The sequence below is a fragment of the Mycteria americana genome, chromosome 17, assembly GCF_035582795.1.
Source record: "Mycteria americana isolate JAX WOST 10 ecotype Jacksonville Zoo and Gardens chromosome 17, USCA_MyAme_1.0, whole genome shotgun sequence".
NCBI lineage: Eukaryota > Metazoa > Chordata > Aves > Ciconiiformes > Ciconiidae > Mycteria > Mycteria americana.
The window spans coordinates 12,038,756-12,050,811 of NC_134381.1; the positions used below are offsets into that span (position 1 = coordinate 12,038,756).

The following is a 12,056-nucleotide window of genomic DNA, read 5'->3' on the forward strand; positions in this document are numbered from 1 at the left end:
TTATTACTGTAAGATGTGGTACATGGGCAATAATTGCTCCAATTGCAAGCTCAAGACAAAAAATTCCAATGACAGAAAAGAGTAAAAGAAAAAAAACATCTCAAGAATCCCTTTGGTTTCTTCTCTATTCAGAGCTGAACTCACTTGTCCCATTTTTACCTGATTAAACCAAATATACAAAAAGGTCTTTAAAAATGGTTGTGCAGCACGGGGAGGAGAAAAAGTCAGCCTGAACAGGAGGGAGAGGAATCCTCCGAGTACACTCAGCATCCCTGGGAGAGGCATCCAGGGGACGCTGGCTTTTGTGCTGTGCCACTTGCCCGCTGCTGAGGATGGACCCACGCTGGGTCCCCGGGCCGGCTGCACCGAGCGGGCAGGGCGTTCGCTGTACAGCAGTCGTGCCACGCTGCAGCCCGGGCAGGGATTAATCGCCGGGGCTAAAAATAGCCACACGCTTTCCAATACTATCGATTTTTTAGCTTTCCCACAGCATCTTTAAAAAGCTTTTGCCTACTTCAGAAACCAGAAGGTTTTCCATCAAGCCAGGAACGCTCTCTAAATCTGTCGCCTCCTGCCTTGCAAATCGCAGGAGGGGCCGTGCAGCGGCACCGCCTCGTTCCTCCAGCCCTGGGTGCTGTGAGCCAGCCGTCCCGGGGACACATGGGAGCCTCCGAGGTTGTCTGGGGCAGAGACTCCCCTGGGTGTTTAATTCCCTTTGTCTCTCTCCCACCTAGAATCTTCTACGTGTCTCACGACTCGCAAGACCTGAAAATATTTAGTTACATCGCAAGGGACGGCGCTAACAACTCCTTCAGGTGCAACGTCTTCAAATCAAAGAAGAAGGTAGGATGCTGCCGGGGCTACGGCTGGGTCCTCCCCGGGCGAGAGGTCTCCGACGGACCTCGCACCAACTCGTGCTGGGTTGGAGGGTGCAGATCCCTGGGGAGAGACCGAGGCAGCGCCAGGGCTGGATTTTCCCCCAAAAAATGTGCCTGGTGCCTGTCCCCTCCTGCCCAGCCCCGGCAGCAGCGCAGCCCGCCTGCCTCAGCCCACGCAGAGATGAAAGCACCCATCTCCAAGAGCAGGGGACCGGGGGGCATGCCCTGTGTCGGGTCCACGGGAAGAGACGGCAGCGTGGGGCAGCCCCGGGGCGGGAAGCGGGGGGAAGGCTCCCAGTTTTCCCATCAGCAGTGGGGCGATGGCGGGCAGCAGCACGGCCGCCGCGGGGCTGAGCGTGCGGGTTTGCTCTGCAGAGCCAGGCGATGCGGGTGGTGCGCACGGTGGGGCAGGCCTTCGAGGTGTGCCACAAGCTGAGCCTGCAGCACGCCCTGCAGAACGCCGACGGGCAGGCGGACGGTGCCAGTGACAAGTCGGCCGAGGAGCAGCCGCCGGAAGGTGACGCGCGGCTCCCCGTGGGGCGCGGGCAGACCCCTCCCTCAGCAGCAGGGATGATTTGGGTGGGAAACTGCAAGGTGGCACGTCCTTCGTGGGCCAGCTCTAGCGACGGCGAGAGCTTCGGGCCCCTTCGGATGGGGGGCGTGGGGAACCCGCCCTGTCTGCCCACCCCTCCGAGGCACCAGGAGGGTGGAGGCTAAGCCCCCTTGTCCAGCGGGCTGAGGGTCTGCAGGCAGCAGCCCCTTTCTCCCGCTCCCTTCCCCCTGCCCCTCCGCAGCACGCCGAGACTTGAAGCAAGTCCTGGCCATCGTCCCCGAGCTGCCGCCCTGGCTGCCAGCGCTGCTCGGGGCCCCGGCTCTTTGCTGTGATCCTGCAGCTTGGGTGTATTTATCCGTCTCGTTTGAAGTTCACCAGATAAAGGGCTCCAAGATCACAGATGCAGACGAAGTTGGCGTCGACTCTGATGGCATCTGTGTGTCCGAGAGGGGACCCGGAGAGCTGCCCGCTGCCAGGGGGGACCTTGGCGTGCTGAAACCTGGGCAAGCCTCAAAGGATAAAAACTGCCAGGTAATGGGGGGTGGGCTGGGGGACAGGCCACGTGCTCTGCCACTGCTGGGGTCCTTCTGCTCGGGGTCACTGCATCACGGCTTGGTGACGAGGGGCTTTCATGGAGACCCTGTTGCAGACCCCCCTCCTGGCTCCCTGCTCTCACAGCCCCCCTGTTCAGCACCCGGTTTACCCCCAGCTAAGCTGCGTCCCAGCACCGGGGCAGGGGGAGAGGCGAGAGCTGGGAGCATGGCGCGTGGCTGAGCAGGCTTCAAGCACAACCCGGGAGAGCCCACCGGTGCGGGCAGGGCAGAGCGCAGAGGGGCTCTGCTGGAGCGATCACCCAGCGCTAGAAAGGAGAAGCGAGGCAGGACCCCCCCCTCCCGCAGCAGCATCCACGTAACAGGCGGAAACTAAGAGGAGGCATCTCTGGCAGGGCAACCATTTCCCCGCCACGTGGGGTGGATTCCTGTGCCCCCAGTGCCGCTCTGCAGCAGTCACTCGTCCCGCTGCCCCGACAACAACCCCCGGCTCCCCTTGCCCCCCAGGCCCAGGGAGCAGCATCCCCGAGGGGGCCCAGCCCCGGCAGCGCAGGCACCCAGGGCGCGTTCGGCGCGAGCAGCGGTTTCGCTGTAATGAATAGCTGCTCCGCAGAGCTTCTCCGTGAGCGCTTCCCGGCGGCCTGAATGGCATCGCTTCATCTCACACAATCGTATCGCTTGCAGGGCCTGCCTGAAAACAGCTGCGGTGAAGTGCACTCCATGGGATCCATTTCCGTGGCTGGCAAGGCAGGGCTTTCCTGGGCTTTCCTTCTGGGTGCTGGAGCTGCCCAAACAGGGGCGGGCAGGGGGCAGGAAAGGCAGCGGCCTCAGGCCGGCTCCCAGCGGGGCACGCTGCGAGGGGAACCGTCCTAAAACACCCCCGCCGCCAGGGTGGGAGGCTGCTTGCGGGGGGGACGCGCTGCCCAGCTCTGGGCTGGGTGCCGAGACCCCCGGTACTACAGAGGACCAGGTGAGCCACGCACGGGGCCACCGCGCGGTCCCCAGGGCGCGTGAGGTGGCTGCAAGCGCACCCACCCTGGGCCGAACCAGCAGACCCTGGGCTCTGAGCACCGTGCCGGAGTGCAGGGGGCTTGCGGCTGGGTCAGGGGCTGCTCTGAAATCGCTCAGTTTGTGCGCTGCCCTTCTCACGCTGGGTATCTCCAAGGGCTGCGACCGCTGTGCTTCAGTACCCGCGCTGCCCGCCTGCGGTCTTTTAATACGCTGAGAGCCCTGACGCTGCACGGCTGCTGCCACTGGCAAATGCTTCAGGCAGCAAGAAACCCCCCAGCCTGGGCAACCGCATCATGAGGAAGGTGGGGGGGTATTTGGGTCGCTCCCCGATGGCTCCTGCCCGGGGATCTGCCCTCCCTGTTTGGAGCTACGGCCAGATGCAGATAGCGCAGCCCTGCCAGCTCCCTGGGCACGGGAGTCGCTCCGAAACGTGCTGTCCTGGGGATCACGTAGCCGTGCAGCGCCTGACGCCGAGCCCAGGGCTGCCCCCCTCGACAGTCCCTTGGTGCCAGGGATGCACAGGAGCCCAGGGCTGCTGTGCCGCGCTGGGGTCAGCGCCGTGGGGAAGCACGATCCAAATCCCAGCCCGAGCTTGTCAGTCTGCTCACCCTGCCCGTTTCTTTGTGCCCAGGATACCGAGAACTGCTCCCTCCACCCCGCCGGCTCCCAGCAGCTGCTCAGCCCAAGCAGCCCCTGCTCCTCGGCCTCCATCACCCCGCTGGCCTCCCAGCACTGCCTCCAGCTGCTCCAGCAGCAGCTCCTCCAGCAGCAGCAGCAGACGCAGGTGGCCGTGGCCCAGGTACGCGTCCTGCCCTCCCCACGGGCGGCACCAGCCCTTCTCCTCTCCCTGCTGCAGGCGGGGCCGGCAGCGGGGGCAAGCACCCTGTGCTGGGGTGGGAGCAGTACGGGGAGCTCGCAGCGTTGCTTGCAGCCCAGCTCACAGCATTGCTTACAGCATTGCTCGCAGCACAGCTTACAGCACAGCTCACAGCATAGCTCGCAGCGTTGCTTACAGCCCAGCTCGCAGCCCAGCTCGCAGCGCAGCTCGCAGCGTTGCTTACAGCCCAGGTCACAGCCCAGCTCGCAGCGCAGCTCGCAGCGTTGCTTACAGCCCAGCTCGCAGCATTGCTCACAGCGCAGGTCGCAGCATTGCTTACAGCCCAGCTCACGGCCCAGCTCACAGTGTGGCTCGCAGCGTTGCTTACAGCACAGGTTGCAGCATCACTCGCAGCGCAGCTCGCAGCGTTGCTTACAGCCCAGCTCACAGCATCGCTTGCAGCGCAGCTCGCAGCGTTGCTTACAGCCCAGGTCGCAGCACAGCTCGCAGCGTGGCTCGCAGCGTTGCTTACAGCCCAGGTCGCAGCATTGCTCGCAGCGCAGCTCGCAGCGTTGCTTACGGCCCAGCTCACGGCCCAGCTCGCAGCGTGGCTCGCAGCATTGCTTACAGCCCAGCTCACAGCATCGCTCGCAGCGCAGCTCGCAGCGTTGCTTACGGCCCAGCTCACAGCCCAGCTCGCAGCGTGGCTCAGCTGCCGCAGACATGGAGCTGGCTGCACACATAAGCCCGGGCCGCTCTAGCAGGGTCATGGGGGGCCCCACAGAGCCACCAGCTCCCGTTTCATCCCGGTGTTGGAAGCCGCCCCCCCCCGTGCCCCTTCCCCCAAAGCAGCAGCAGAGCGGGGAGCCCGCTGCCCCCCCGGCTGGGCACCCCCCAACTCGTTTCACGTTACCGGGGGGCAGCGGACCCCTCCTCCTATCCCCCCCGGCCCGGGATGCGGCCGCATCCCCCCGCCCACAGCTCCACCGGGGGGACCCTCTCCGGGGCGGGGGGGGGAGAACGGGGGGGGCGCGGCGGGGCCGGCAGGGGGCGCTCGAGGGCCGCCGCGCCGCTGATCCCGGGGGATCCCGGGGACGCTGGTCCCGGCCCGCACCGCCCCGGCCCCGCATCGCCCCATCCCCGCACCGCCCCATCCCCGCACCGCTCCATCCCCGCATCGGCCCGGCCCGGCATCGTCCCGTCCTGCACCGCCCCGGTCCGGCATCACCCCATCCCTGCGTCGCCCCGACCCGGCCCCGCACCGCCCCATCCGCGCATCGCCCCGTCCCACACCGCCCCATCCCCGCATCGTCCCATCCCTGCATTGCCTCATCCCGGCATCACCCCATCCCCGCATCACCCCATCCCCGCACCGCCCCGTCCCGCATCGCCCCATCCCCGCACCGCCCCGGCCCGCATCGCCCCATCCCCGCACCGCCCCGGCCCGCAGGTGCAGCTGCTGAAGGACCAACTGGCGGCCGAAACGGCGGCGCGGATCGAAGCGCAGGCCCGCGTACGGCAGCTCCTGTTGACCAACCGTGACCTGCTGCAGCACGTCTCCTTGCTGGTGCGGCAGCTGACGGTGCTGGAAGCCCGGGAGCAACACCGGCAGCCGGGTGAGCGCAGGGACCCCCGCGCCGGGGTGGGGGTTGTTTGGGTGCTGGGGTGCCCCCAGCACCATCACTTCGGAGCGTCTCTGCACCCCTCGTGGTCACGCGGAGCCGCTGGCATGCTCCCAGCGCCAGCCTGCCAGGCTCGGGGGGGGGCTTTGGAGCGTCTCTGCACCCCTTGGGATCCTGGGGAGCGTTTGGGGTGCTCCCAGTACACGCCCAGCAGGCTCTGGGGGGCTTCAGAGCATCTCTGCACCCCTCGCGGTCCAGGGGAGCATATGGGTTGGAGGTCCCCAGCTCTTCACGTGCCCCTTGTCCCTCTCTCGCCAGTTGACCGCTCCTTGCAAAACCTGTCCCTGGCTCAGTCCCTCTCCCTGAACCTGAAGAACCACTACAGCTTGGACGTCCACTTGCCGTCCACCTCCACCCCCGCCAGCATCCTGGGCAGCCCCGTGGCCCCCGGCTCGCTGCCAGCCCTGGGCCCTGGGGACTCCTACCTCAACCTCGTCAGCCTGGAGCGGGGTGGCCACCGCTATGGCAGCAAGGAGGGGGACGAGTGCCTGGCTGTGCTGGAGGGGCAGGACGGGCTCAGCCGGCGCGTGGAGGGCTCCGAGGTCAGCGAGTTCACTCTGCTCAACGGGAGCAGCCAGCAGAAGGTGGACGACACGGACAGAGGGGATGAGGACAGGTAGGATGCGCCACCTCTGTCTCCCACCGGCTGGAGCGGGAACACCCCGAGCAGACCCTCCTGCTCCCCGCTGCTGCCCCGGCAGGGCTCCCGCTGCACAGGCCACATTTCGGAGGGCTCGCGGCAGCAGAGCCTGCAGCGGGGGCTGGGGAGGAAGGGCTGTGTTCTGGGCACTCAGGAGCAGGGACAGGGACAGGCAGCCCAGGGGCTGTGCACTGGCTCAGGTGCAATAAGCCGGGGCAAGAAACGCCCCGTGTCCCCTTGTGGGGTCACTGCCTGCCGTGCGCCTGTCCCCCTGCCACAAAACGGTCATTGCCACATCACTTCACCCCAGCTCCCACGTTTGTAGGCGATAGGTTGCACTGACGGGACCCAGCAAAGGTCTTTGGGAGAGCCTAGGGCGGCCAGCCCAAGGCCCCCGTGCAGATAAGTACTTGCCCACCACCTCCTCTCTCTGCTTTTGCTTCCCAGGCGGCAGCAGCCCATTCCCAAGCTCAACCCGCCACCGCCCATCCTACGCAAAAGGTCAAGCAAGACCTCCCCGAGCCTGGAAGTGGAGGCGAAGCCCGAGAGCGCTGCCCACGTGAGCTTGCCCAGCCCAAGCATCTCCAGCCTCACCAGCATCGCTGCTAGCTCGCTCACCCTCTTGGACCCCGAGGCAAGGACTCCCGCACGGAGTGCTGCCTCCGGCACGGAGCCCGTCCCTGCCGGGACCTGCCAGCGCGCTCTGGGCAAGGACAGGACTGGAGAGAGCGGGCAGATGTCCCCCCTGGCCAGCATCCGCGACCCTGCAGCCAGCGAGGCCCTGGCCAAGGACTTGGCCACCCTGGCCAGCCCCACGGACAGCACGCTGCCCTTCTCCCCTGCGGACGACACCTGCTTGCACATCAGCTTCTCAGAAGATGAGCTGCTTGAACCAGAGCCGGACACTGCCGTGGGGCCCAGCAGGGTCCCCTCTTAGTGGGACCGCAGTAGGCGGCAGCTGGCTGGCAGGCAGTCCCAGCAGCTCCGTCCATGCCGCTCCACCAGCCCACGCTGGGGTTGGGGGCCCCTGTGCCCAGGCTGGGAGGCAGGTCCCTTTCCTGTCCCTGTCCCACACAGCAGCTCCCCCTGCCACACACGGGGCTGCCACGCAGGATGTGACCCGGCCAGCCCCTGCCCTCGGTCCGCACCAGCTCACGCTGCCTTCCTGCTGCCCCGTCCTCCCGTCTGCTGCCTGTCCTGTCCGCGCTCACACAGCCAGGGGTGCTGCACGGGGTCCCCGCCTCTGGGCAGCTCTCTCCACTGCTCTCTCCGCTGCTGCCCGGCAGAAGCACATTCCACATTCGTCACTACATCCCTTCTGCTGGCCAGGCGGCTGCAGGCAGCCCTGCACCAGCCCCAGCCTTCCCGCAGCAGACGGGTGCCTTCCCCGGTCCCTGGCAGGGTGCGTGCCGTCGGCTCTGCCTGCCAGGCGGCTCAGGAGGGCGAGGAGCTGGCAAATGGCTCTGCTGAGGGCCAGGGCCAGGGATGGTGCTGGTTTGACTTGCTCCAGGGAAGGTTGCCACCCAGGCAGCGTTCCCCACGGGATGCTCTATGGCAGAGACATCCCCAGGAGCGGAGCGATGGGAGCCCCCGGGCAGGGGCACAGCATGGCGCAGGGCCGTGAACACCCGTACACGAGGCTGCTGTCACCAACCCGGTCCATCAGTTGCCACCCGCGGTAGCAGCGTGAGCGGGGCCGTGTGGCACAGCCGCGGTGCCACTCCCCTGCCCGGCTCCCCAGGATGGTGCCAGGCTGCCACCACGCTGCCATTGCACTGCCACGGGCCGGGTCTCTCCAGGGCTGCCCGTGTCCGCCAGTGCCACGGCGCGCCCAGGCCAGCCCTGCTTTTGGGGACAGCAGCCCCCCCGCCGTGTCCCCACGCGGCGAAGCCACCACTGCCTCCCCCACCAGGTGCCTTTTCCCGCACCCCGGCACCCGCTGCCCGCGCAGGCTGGGGCCACCCGCCGGAGGCCACTGATCGGGTGCAGGGCTGGCCCTGGGAGCCCGCTGCTGCGGAGGGTGGCCCCCGAGGGAGGGTGCACCCCGTGTCTTGGGTCGGGGTGGGAGAGCCCTCCCGTGCCTCTGAGCAGCCGGCGGCTGCAGGCAGGAGGCTGCTCCATTGCGCTGATTTTAGGGTGTAACGGTGTGGTTCGGGTTTGGTCTCGGAAGGGTGAATGTCCCGGGATGAGTTAAGGTTTAAGGAAGAAGCCCAGCCCTGGGTGAAGGGCCAAGGCAAGGCCCCGGTGGTGCCGTGCATCCCTCTTCAGCCTGGGTGGGTTTGGGGAGGGACCCGAGGAGACGCTCGTCTGTCTCGGTTGTTTGCGAGAGGGCGTTGGGAAAGTGTTGGAGGGTCGAGGTGGGGAAGCGTTGAGCAGAAATGGAGACTTGGAGCAGCCGCGCTGCCTGTTCCTGGCACGGCGCTGCTCCCACGGGGGGAGGTGGGGGTGACGGGACGCGCGCCCCAGAGCCAGCCGCGGCCATGCCAGAGCTGGCCGGGAGGAGCCGGGGGCGGGGGGGGGGGGCTGACAGCATCACCAGTGACCGGGCCTGGGGGCTTGTAAAGCTGCGGCTGGGCTGTCCTGTAGCGCGATAGAGACAGACCAGCCCGTCCGTAGGAATAAAGTACGCTGCAGTTTGGTAACTGACTTTTAAAGAAAAAAAAATAAACGTGTCCGATTTGCAGAGCAAACGTTGTGGTCTCTGCCCCGCCGGGACCCACGCGCAGGGAGCCCCGAGCCGCTGTCCCCAGGTGCAGATCGGGGACCCCCCAGGTATTCCCAAAGCAGCAAGGTCCCTGCTGGGAACCAGGGCTGCCCCGAGCCACCAGCCTGCTGCTCGCCCGGCCGCAGCCCCATCTGCTCCCCCTCGGAGTACCGGCGGCAGCGGGAGGTCCTGTGTCCCCACGCGTGCTGCCATGCGGGGGACAGGTTCCTCGATCAGGGATGGGGCCCATTTCCAGAGCAACCCCCCCCATCCCGCTACACGGCCCCAAACGCTGCCACCCACCACGGCCGCCGCCCCCCCCGGGACGTGCAGCCTCCGGGCAGGACCCCGCTCCCCACGCCCACCCTTTGCCCTTTCCTGCCCCTGTTTCTCCTCCCAAAATAAATCCCGGCCCCCAAGCCGAGCCCGGCCCTGGCAGGCAGGGTGGGAGCACGGCAGGCGGAGGGAGGTGGCAGAGCCCGGTGCTGCGGGACGGGGTGGGACCGGCCGCGGGACGGGGCCACGCGGGGGCTGCCCACGGCCGAGAGGCACAAGAGCCCCCTGCCCTCCAGAGCACCCCGGCCCCTCCGGGGAAGGGAAGGAACCCACGGGTGATTCAGCATGGAGGCTCCAGGAAAGATGGGGAGACCGTCCCCCCACGCAGCCCCGGGAGGGTGGCACCGGCCGGGGGGACCCAGCCCAGCCCTGGAGGTTGGACGGACCCAGCACCCGGGACCTCCGCGGGGGTCTTGGGCCGCTGTCCGTCCCTCCGCGGAGCGGGTGCAGCCTCCGGCAGGACGGCGCGGGGAGCAGGGAGCCCTTTCCCCAGGCCCACCGCAGACATCTGCCTGGGGGGGCCGCCCGCGCAGGGAGGGGGCACTTCCAGCCCAGCATCTTATTATGCTTCCTTCATGGGAAGAAACTTTTTCCTTTGCTGTCTGGTAAGCTGCTAGCAATCATCAGGCAGGCAGGTGGTAAAGATTCATATCCATCAAACAATGCCATTTAGTTTGTAACCTGTGACTAAATCTGGTGTTAGCTTTAATTTCAGAGTCTGCTTTAGGGCTCGCTTGTTAATCTCTATGCAAAGCAGATGAAATGAATATGCAGCATTTTGGATGTAATTGTACAGCTTCAATTCAGCACTATAATTTTCCAAACAGGATCTTGCAATCAAGCTTCTATTCATTAGTGTATAAACAATTTAGTTTCTCAGCTCTCCAGTATGCCAATCATCTCAATGGAGTGAGCATCTCCAACAAAAAGAGGAGGAAAGTTTCCTTTGTGTAACGGAGGTAAAAGTTGCTCCGTACTTCAGACAATTCCTGCCCAGCAGATCCGGGCCATTCCCGCTGAGGCGGCCGGCTCCCGGTGCCCCACGACACCGACCGGCTGCAAACAGCGTCCGGGGGGGGAGACCCCCCGGTGGCCCCAGTGACCTCCCAGCCAACACAGCCCCGGGCCCCCCAGCAATTCCGCATGCGAGACCCCAACAGACGAGCCCAGACCCCGCAGGATCGGGCCGCCTCGGAAAGGTGAGACCACGCAGCACCTCGGCATCCCCCGGCGATGCGCGGGGCTCCCCGGGGAGAGCAGCCCACGGCTCTGGGGAGGGGACGGCCACCCCACCGAAGCCCCCTGCACGTCCCCATCTCCCCACGCCGGCTCAGCCTTCCCGGAGGACCGGAGGCACCGGAGGACGCCCCACACCAGCTCCCCCATGAGGGACGGGGCCAAGCTGGCACAGGGGTGGGGAGGGGAGAGCAGGTTTCGGTCTCGGGGGCTCAACCCCCTCATGGCTGGGTGCTTTCCTCGGTGGGCACCCGAGGGTGCCGCACACAGACGAGCGCATCCGGAGGGCCGCATCCCCATCCCTCCGCGCCCATCGCCGCTTCTCCGAGGCGAGGAGGGACCAGCCAAGAGCCTCGACAAAGGGAAGCGCCGTCGGTGGAGCCGCTCAGCGCGGTCTCCATTTCCAAATGAATATCGACAGCGCTAATTACAGGCCGCCATGCAGACAGCTTATTAGCTTGTCACAAAAAGACGGTATTGAACTCAAAGCCCGCGGTATTCACAGAGCGCAGCAAGACGCTCCCCAGACAGCACAGCGAACCAGGCAGGCGAACAACCTCCAGGAAAACTAATTACTTCCTGATTGTCTACGGCCACCCACTGGGTATAATAGTATAGACTAAATTTGGCATATACATAACTAAGCACTCGGCACCAATTTGGCGTACAATAATCATCCTCTGTGTTGCATAATTAAAATCTGATCACTTGGAATAATTATTTCATATTCCTGGTATTGGGTGAGGATTGCATAATGCGGCATGGCAGGAGCACGGGCCCGGGAGCAAAACTGGCCGCCGTCACACCCGTGAGCCCCCCGGGAAGGACGTTACGGCCCCGGGCGCAGCGAGAGACCTGCTCAGCGCCAGCTGCCTCCGACGGGTGCCAGTAACCCCGCGGGCAAGGTGCTGCGATGCCCCGAGGCTGTCGGTCAGCACCGGCTGCAGAGGAGCCAGAGTCACCTTAACTCTGCCCCTCCGCGGCGACGAGCCGGTGCTGAGCACGGCCCCTGCGAGCCCTCCCCAGCGGGGAAGGACGATACCCGCTCAGGACAGGCCGTCCCCGTGTCCCGGAGCAAACGCTCTCCGCAGTGACCTTTCCAGGCAGGCTGCTGCCCCGCTGCCCACCCAGCCGGGATGCTCGCCGCCCGGCCCCATTGTGCTCGCGCGTCTGCTAAAGGCGTTTGGAAAGACACGGCAATAAAAAAATAAAAATCAAGTGGAACGTGTGTGTCTAATCCATTAACTTCCTCTGGCGGCTCCCCGGGGACCTGGCGAGGAGGAGAAAGAATACGTGGATATTGCACGCGCCCTGGCACCTTGTCCCCGGGCCAGCCCCGCCACTGGCCGCTGCCACGGGCTCATAAATCACGGCGGGCGACAGCGTTTCACAGCTCGCTTCCCAGCCAGGATATGGCCATTCCTGCTGATTACACGGCAAGCGCCCGGGGGAAGCTGCATCTCCCACTTCCAGGAAGGGAGGCTCCGCAAGGAAAACGCATTGATAAAAAGAAGAACGAAATCAGCTTTGTTCACGTTGCGAATCTCCCATTGTTCCTGCTGCGGCCGTCAGCCCTCGCTGGAGAAAGTATTTCCTCAGCGATAAATCTCCTGGGCTCCTCGCAGCCCTCGCCTTGGCACCGGACCCT

General features: G+C 65.6%; 1 protein-coding gene across 2 annotated transcripts in view; it reads left to right on the plus strand.

Moving 5' to 3' along the window:
* LOC142418135 (carboxyl-terminal PDZ ligand of neuronal nitric oxide synthase protein-like) overlaps window positions 1-8,811 on the plus strand; it is a 39,577-nt gene extending 30,766 nt beyond the window's left edge. For both annotated transcript variants that reach the window (XM_075519573.1, XM_075519574.1), the window contains 7 exons: window positions 735-843; window positions 1,254-1,395; window positions 1,802-1,962; window positions 3,625-3,792; window positions 5,261-5,426; window positions 5,751-6,108; window positions 6,580-8,811. In XM_075519573.1, coding sequence (XP_075375688.1) covers window positions 735-843; window positions 1,254-1,395; window positions 1,802-1,962; window positions 3,625-3,792; window positions 5,261-5,426; window positions 5,751-6,108; window positions 6,580-7,069 — 1,594 coding nt within the window. In that variant the 3' untranslated portion in view covers window positions 7,070-8,811. The remainder of the gene's footprint in view (window positions 1-734; window positions 844-1,253; window positions 1,396-1,801; window positions 1,963-3,624; window positions 3,793-5,260; window positions 5,427-5,750; window positions 6,109-6,579) is intronic.
* The last annotated feature ends 3,245 nt before the right edge of the window (window positions 8,812-12,056 follow it).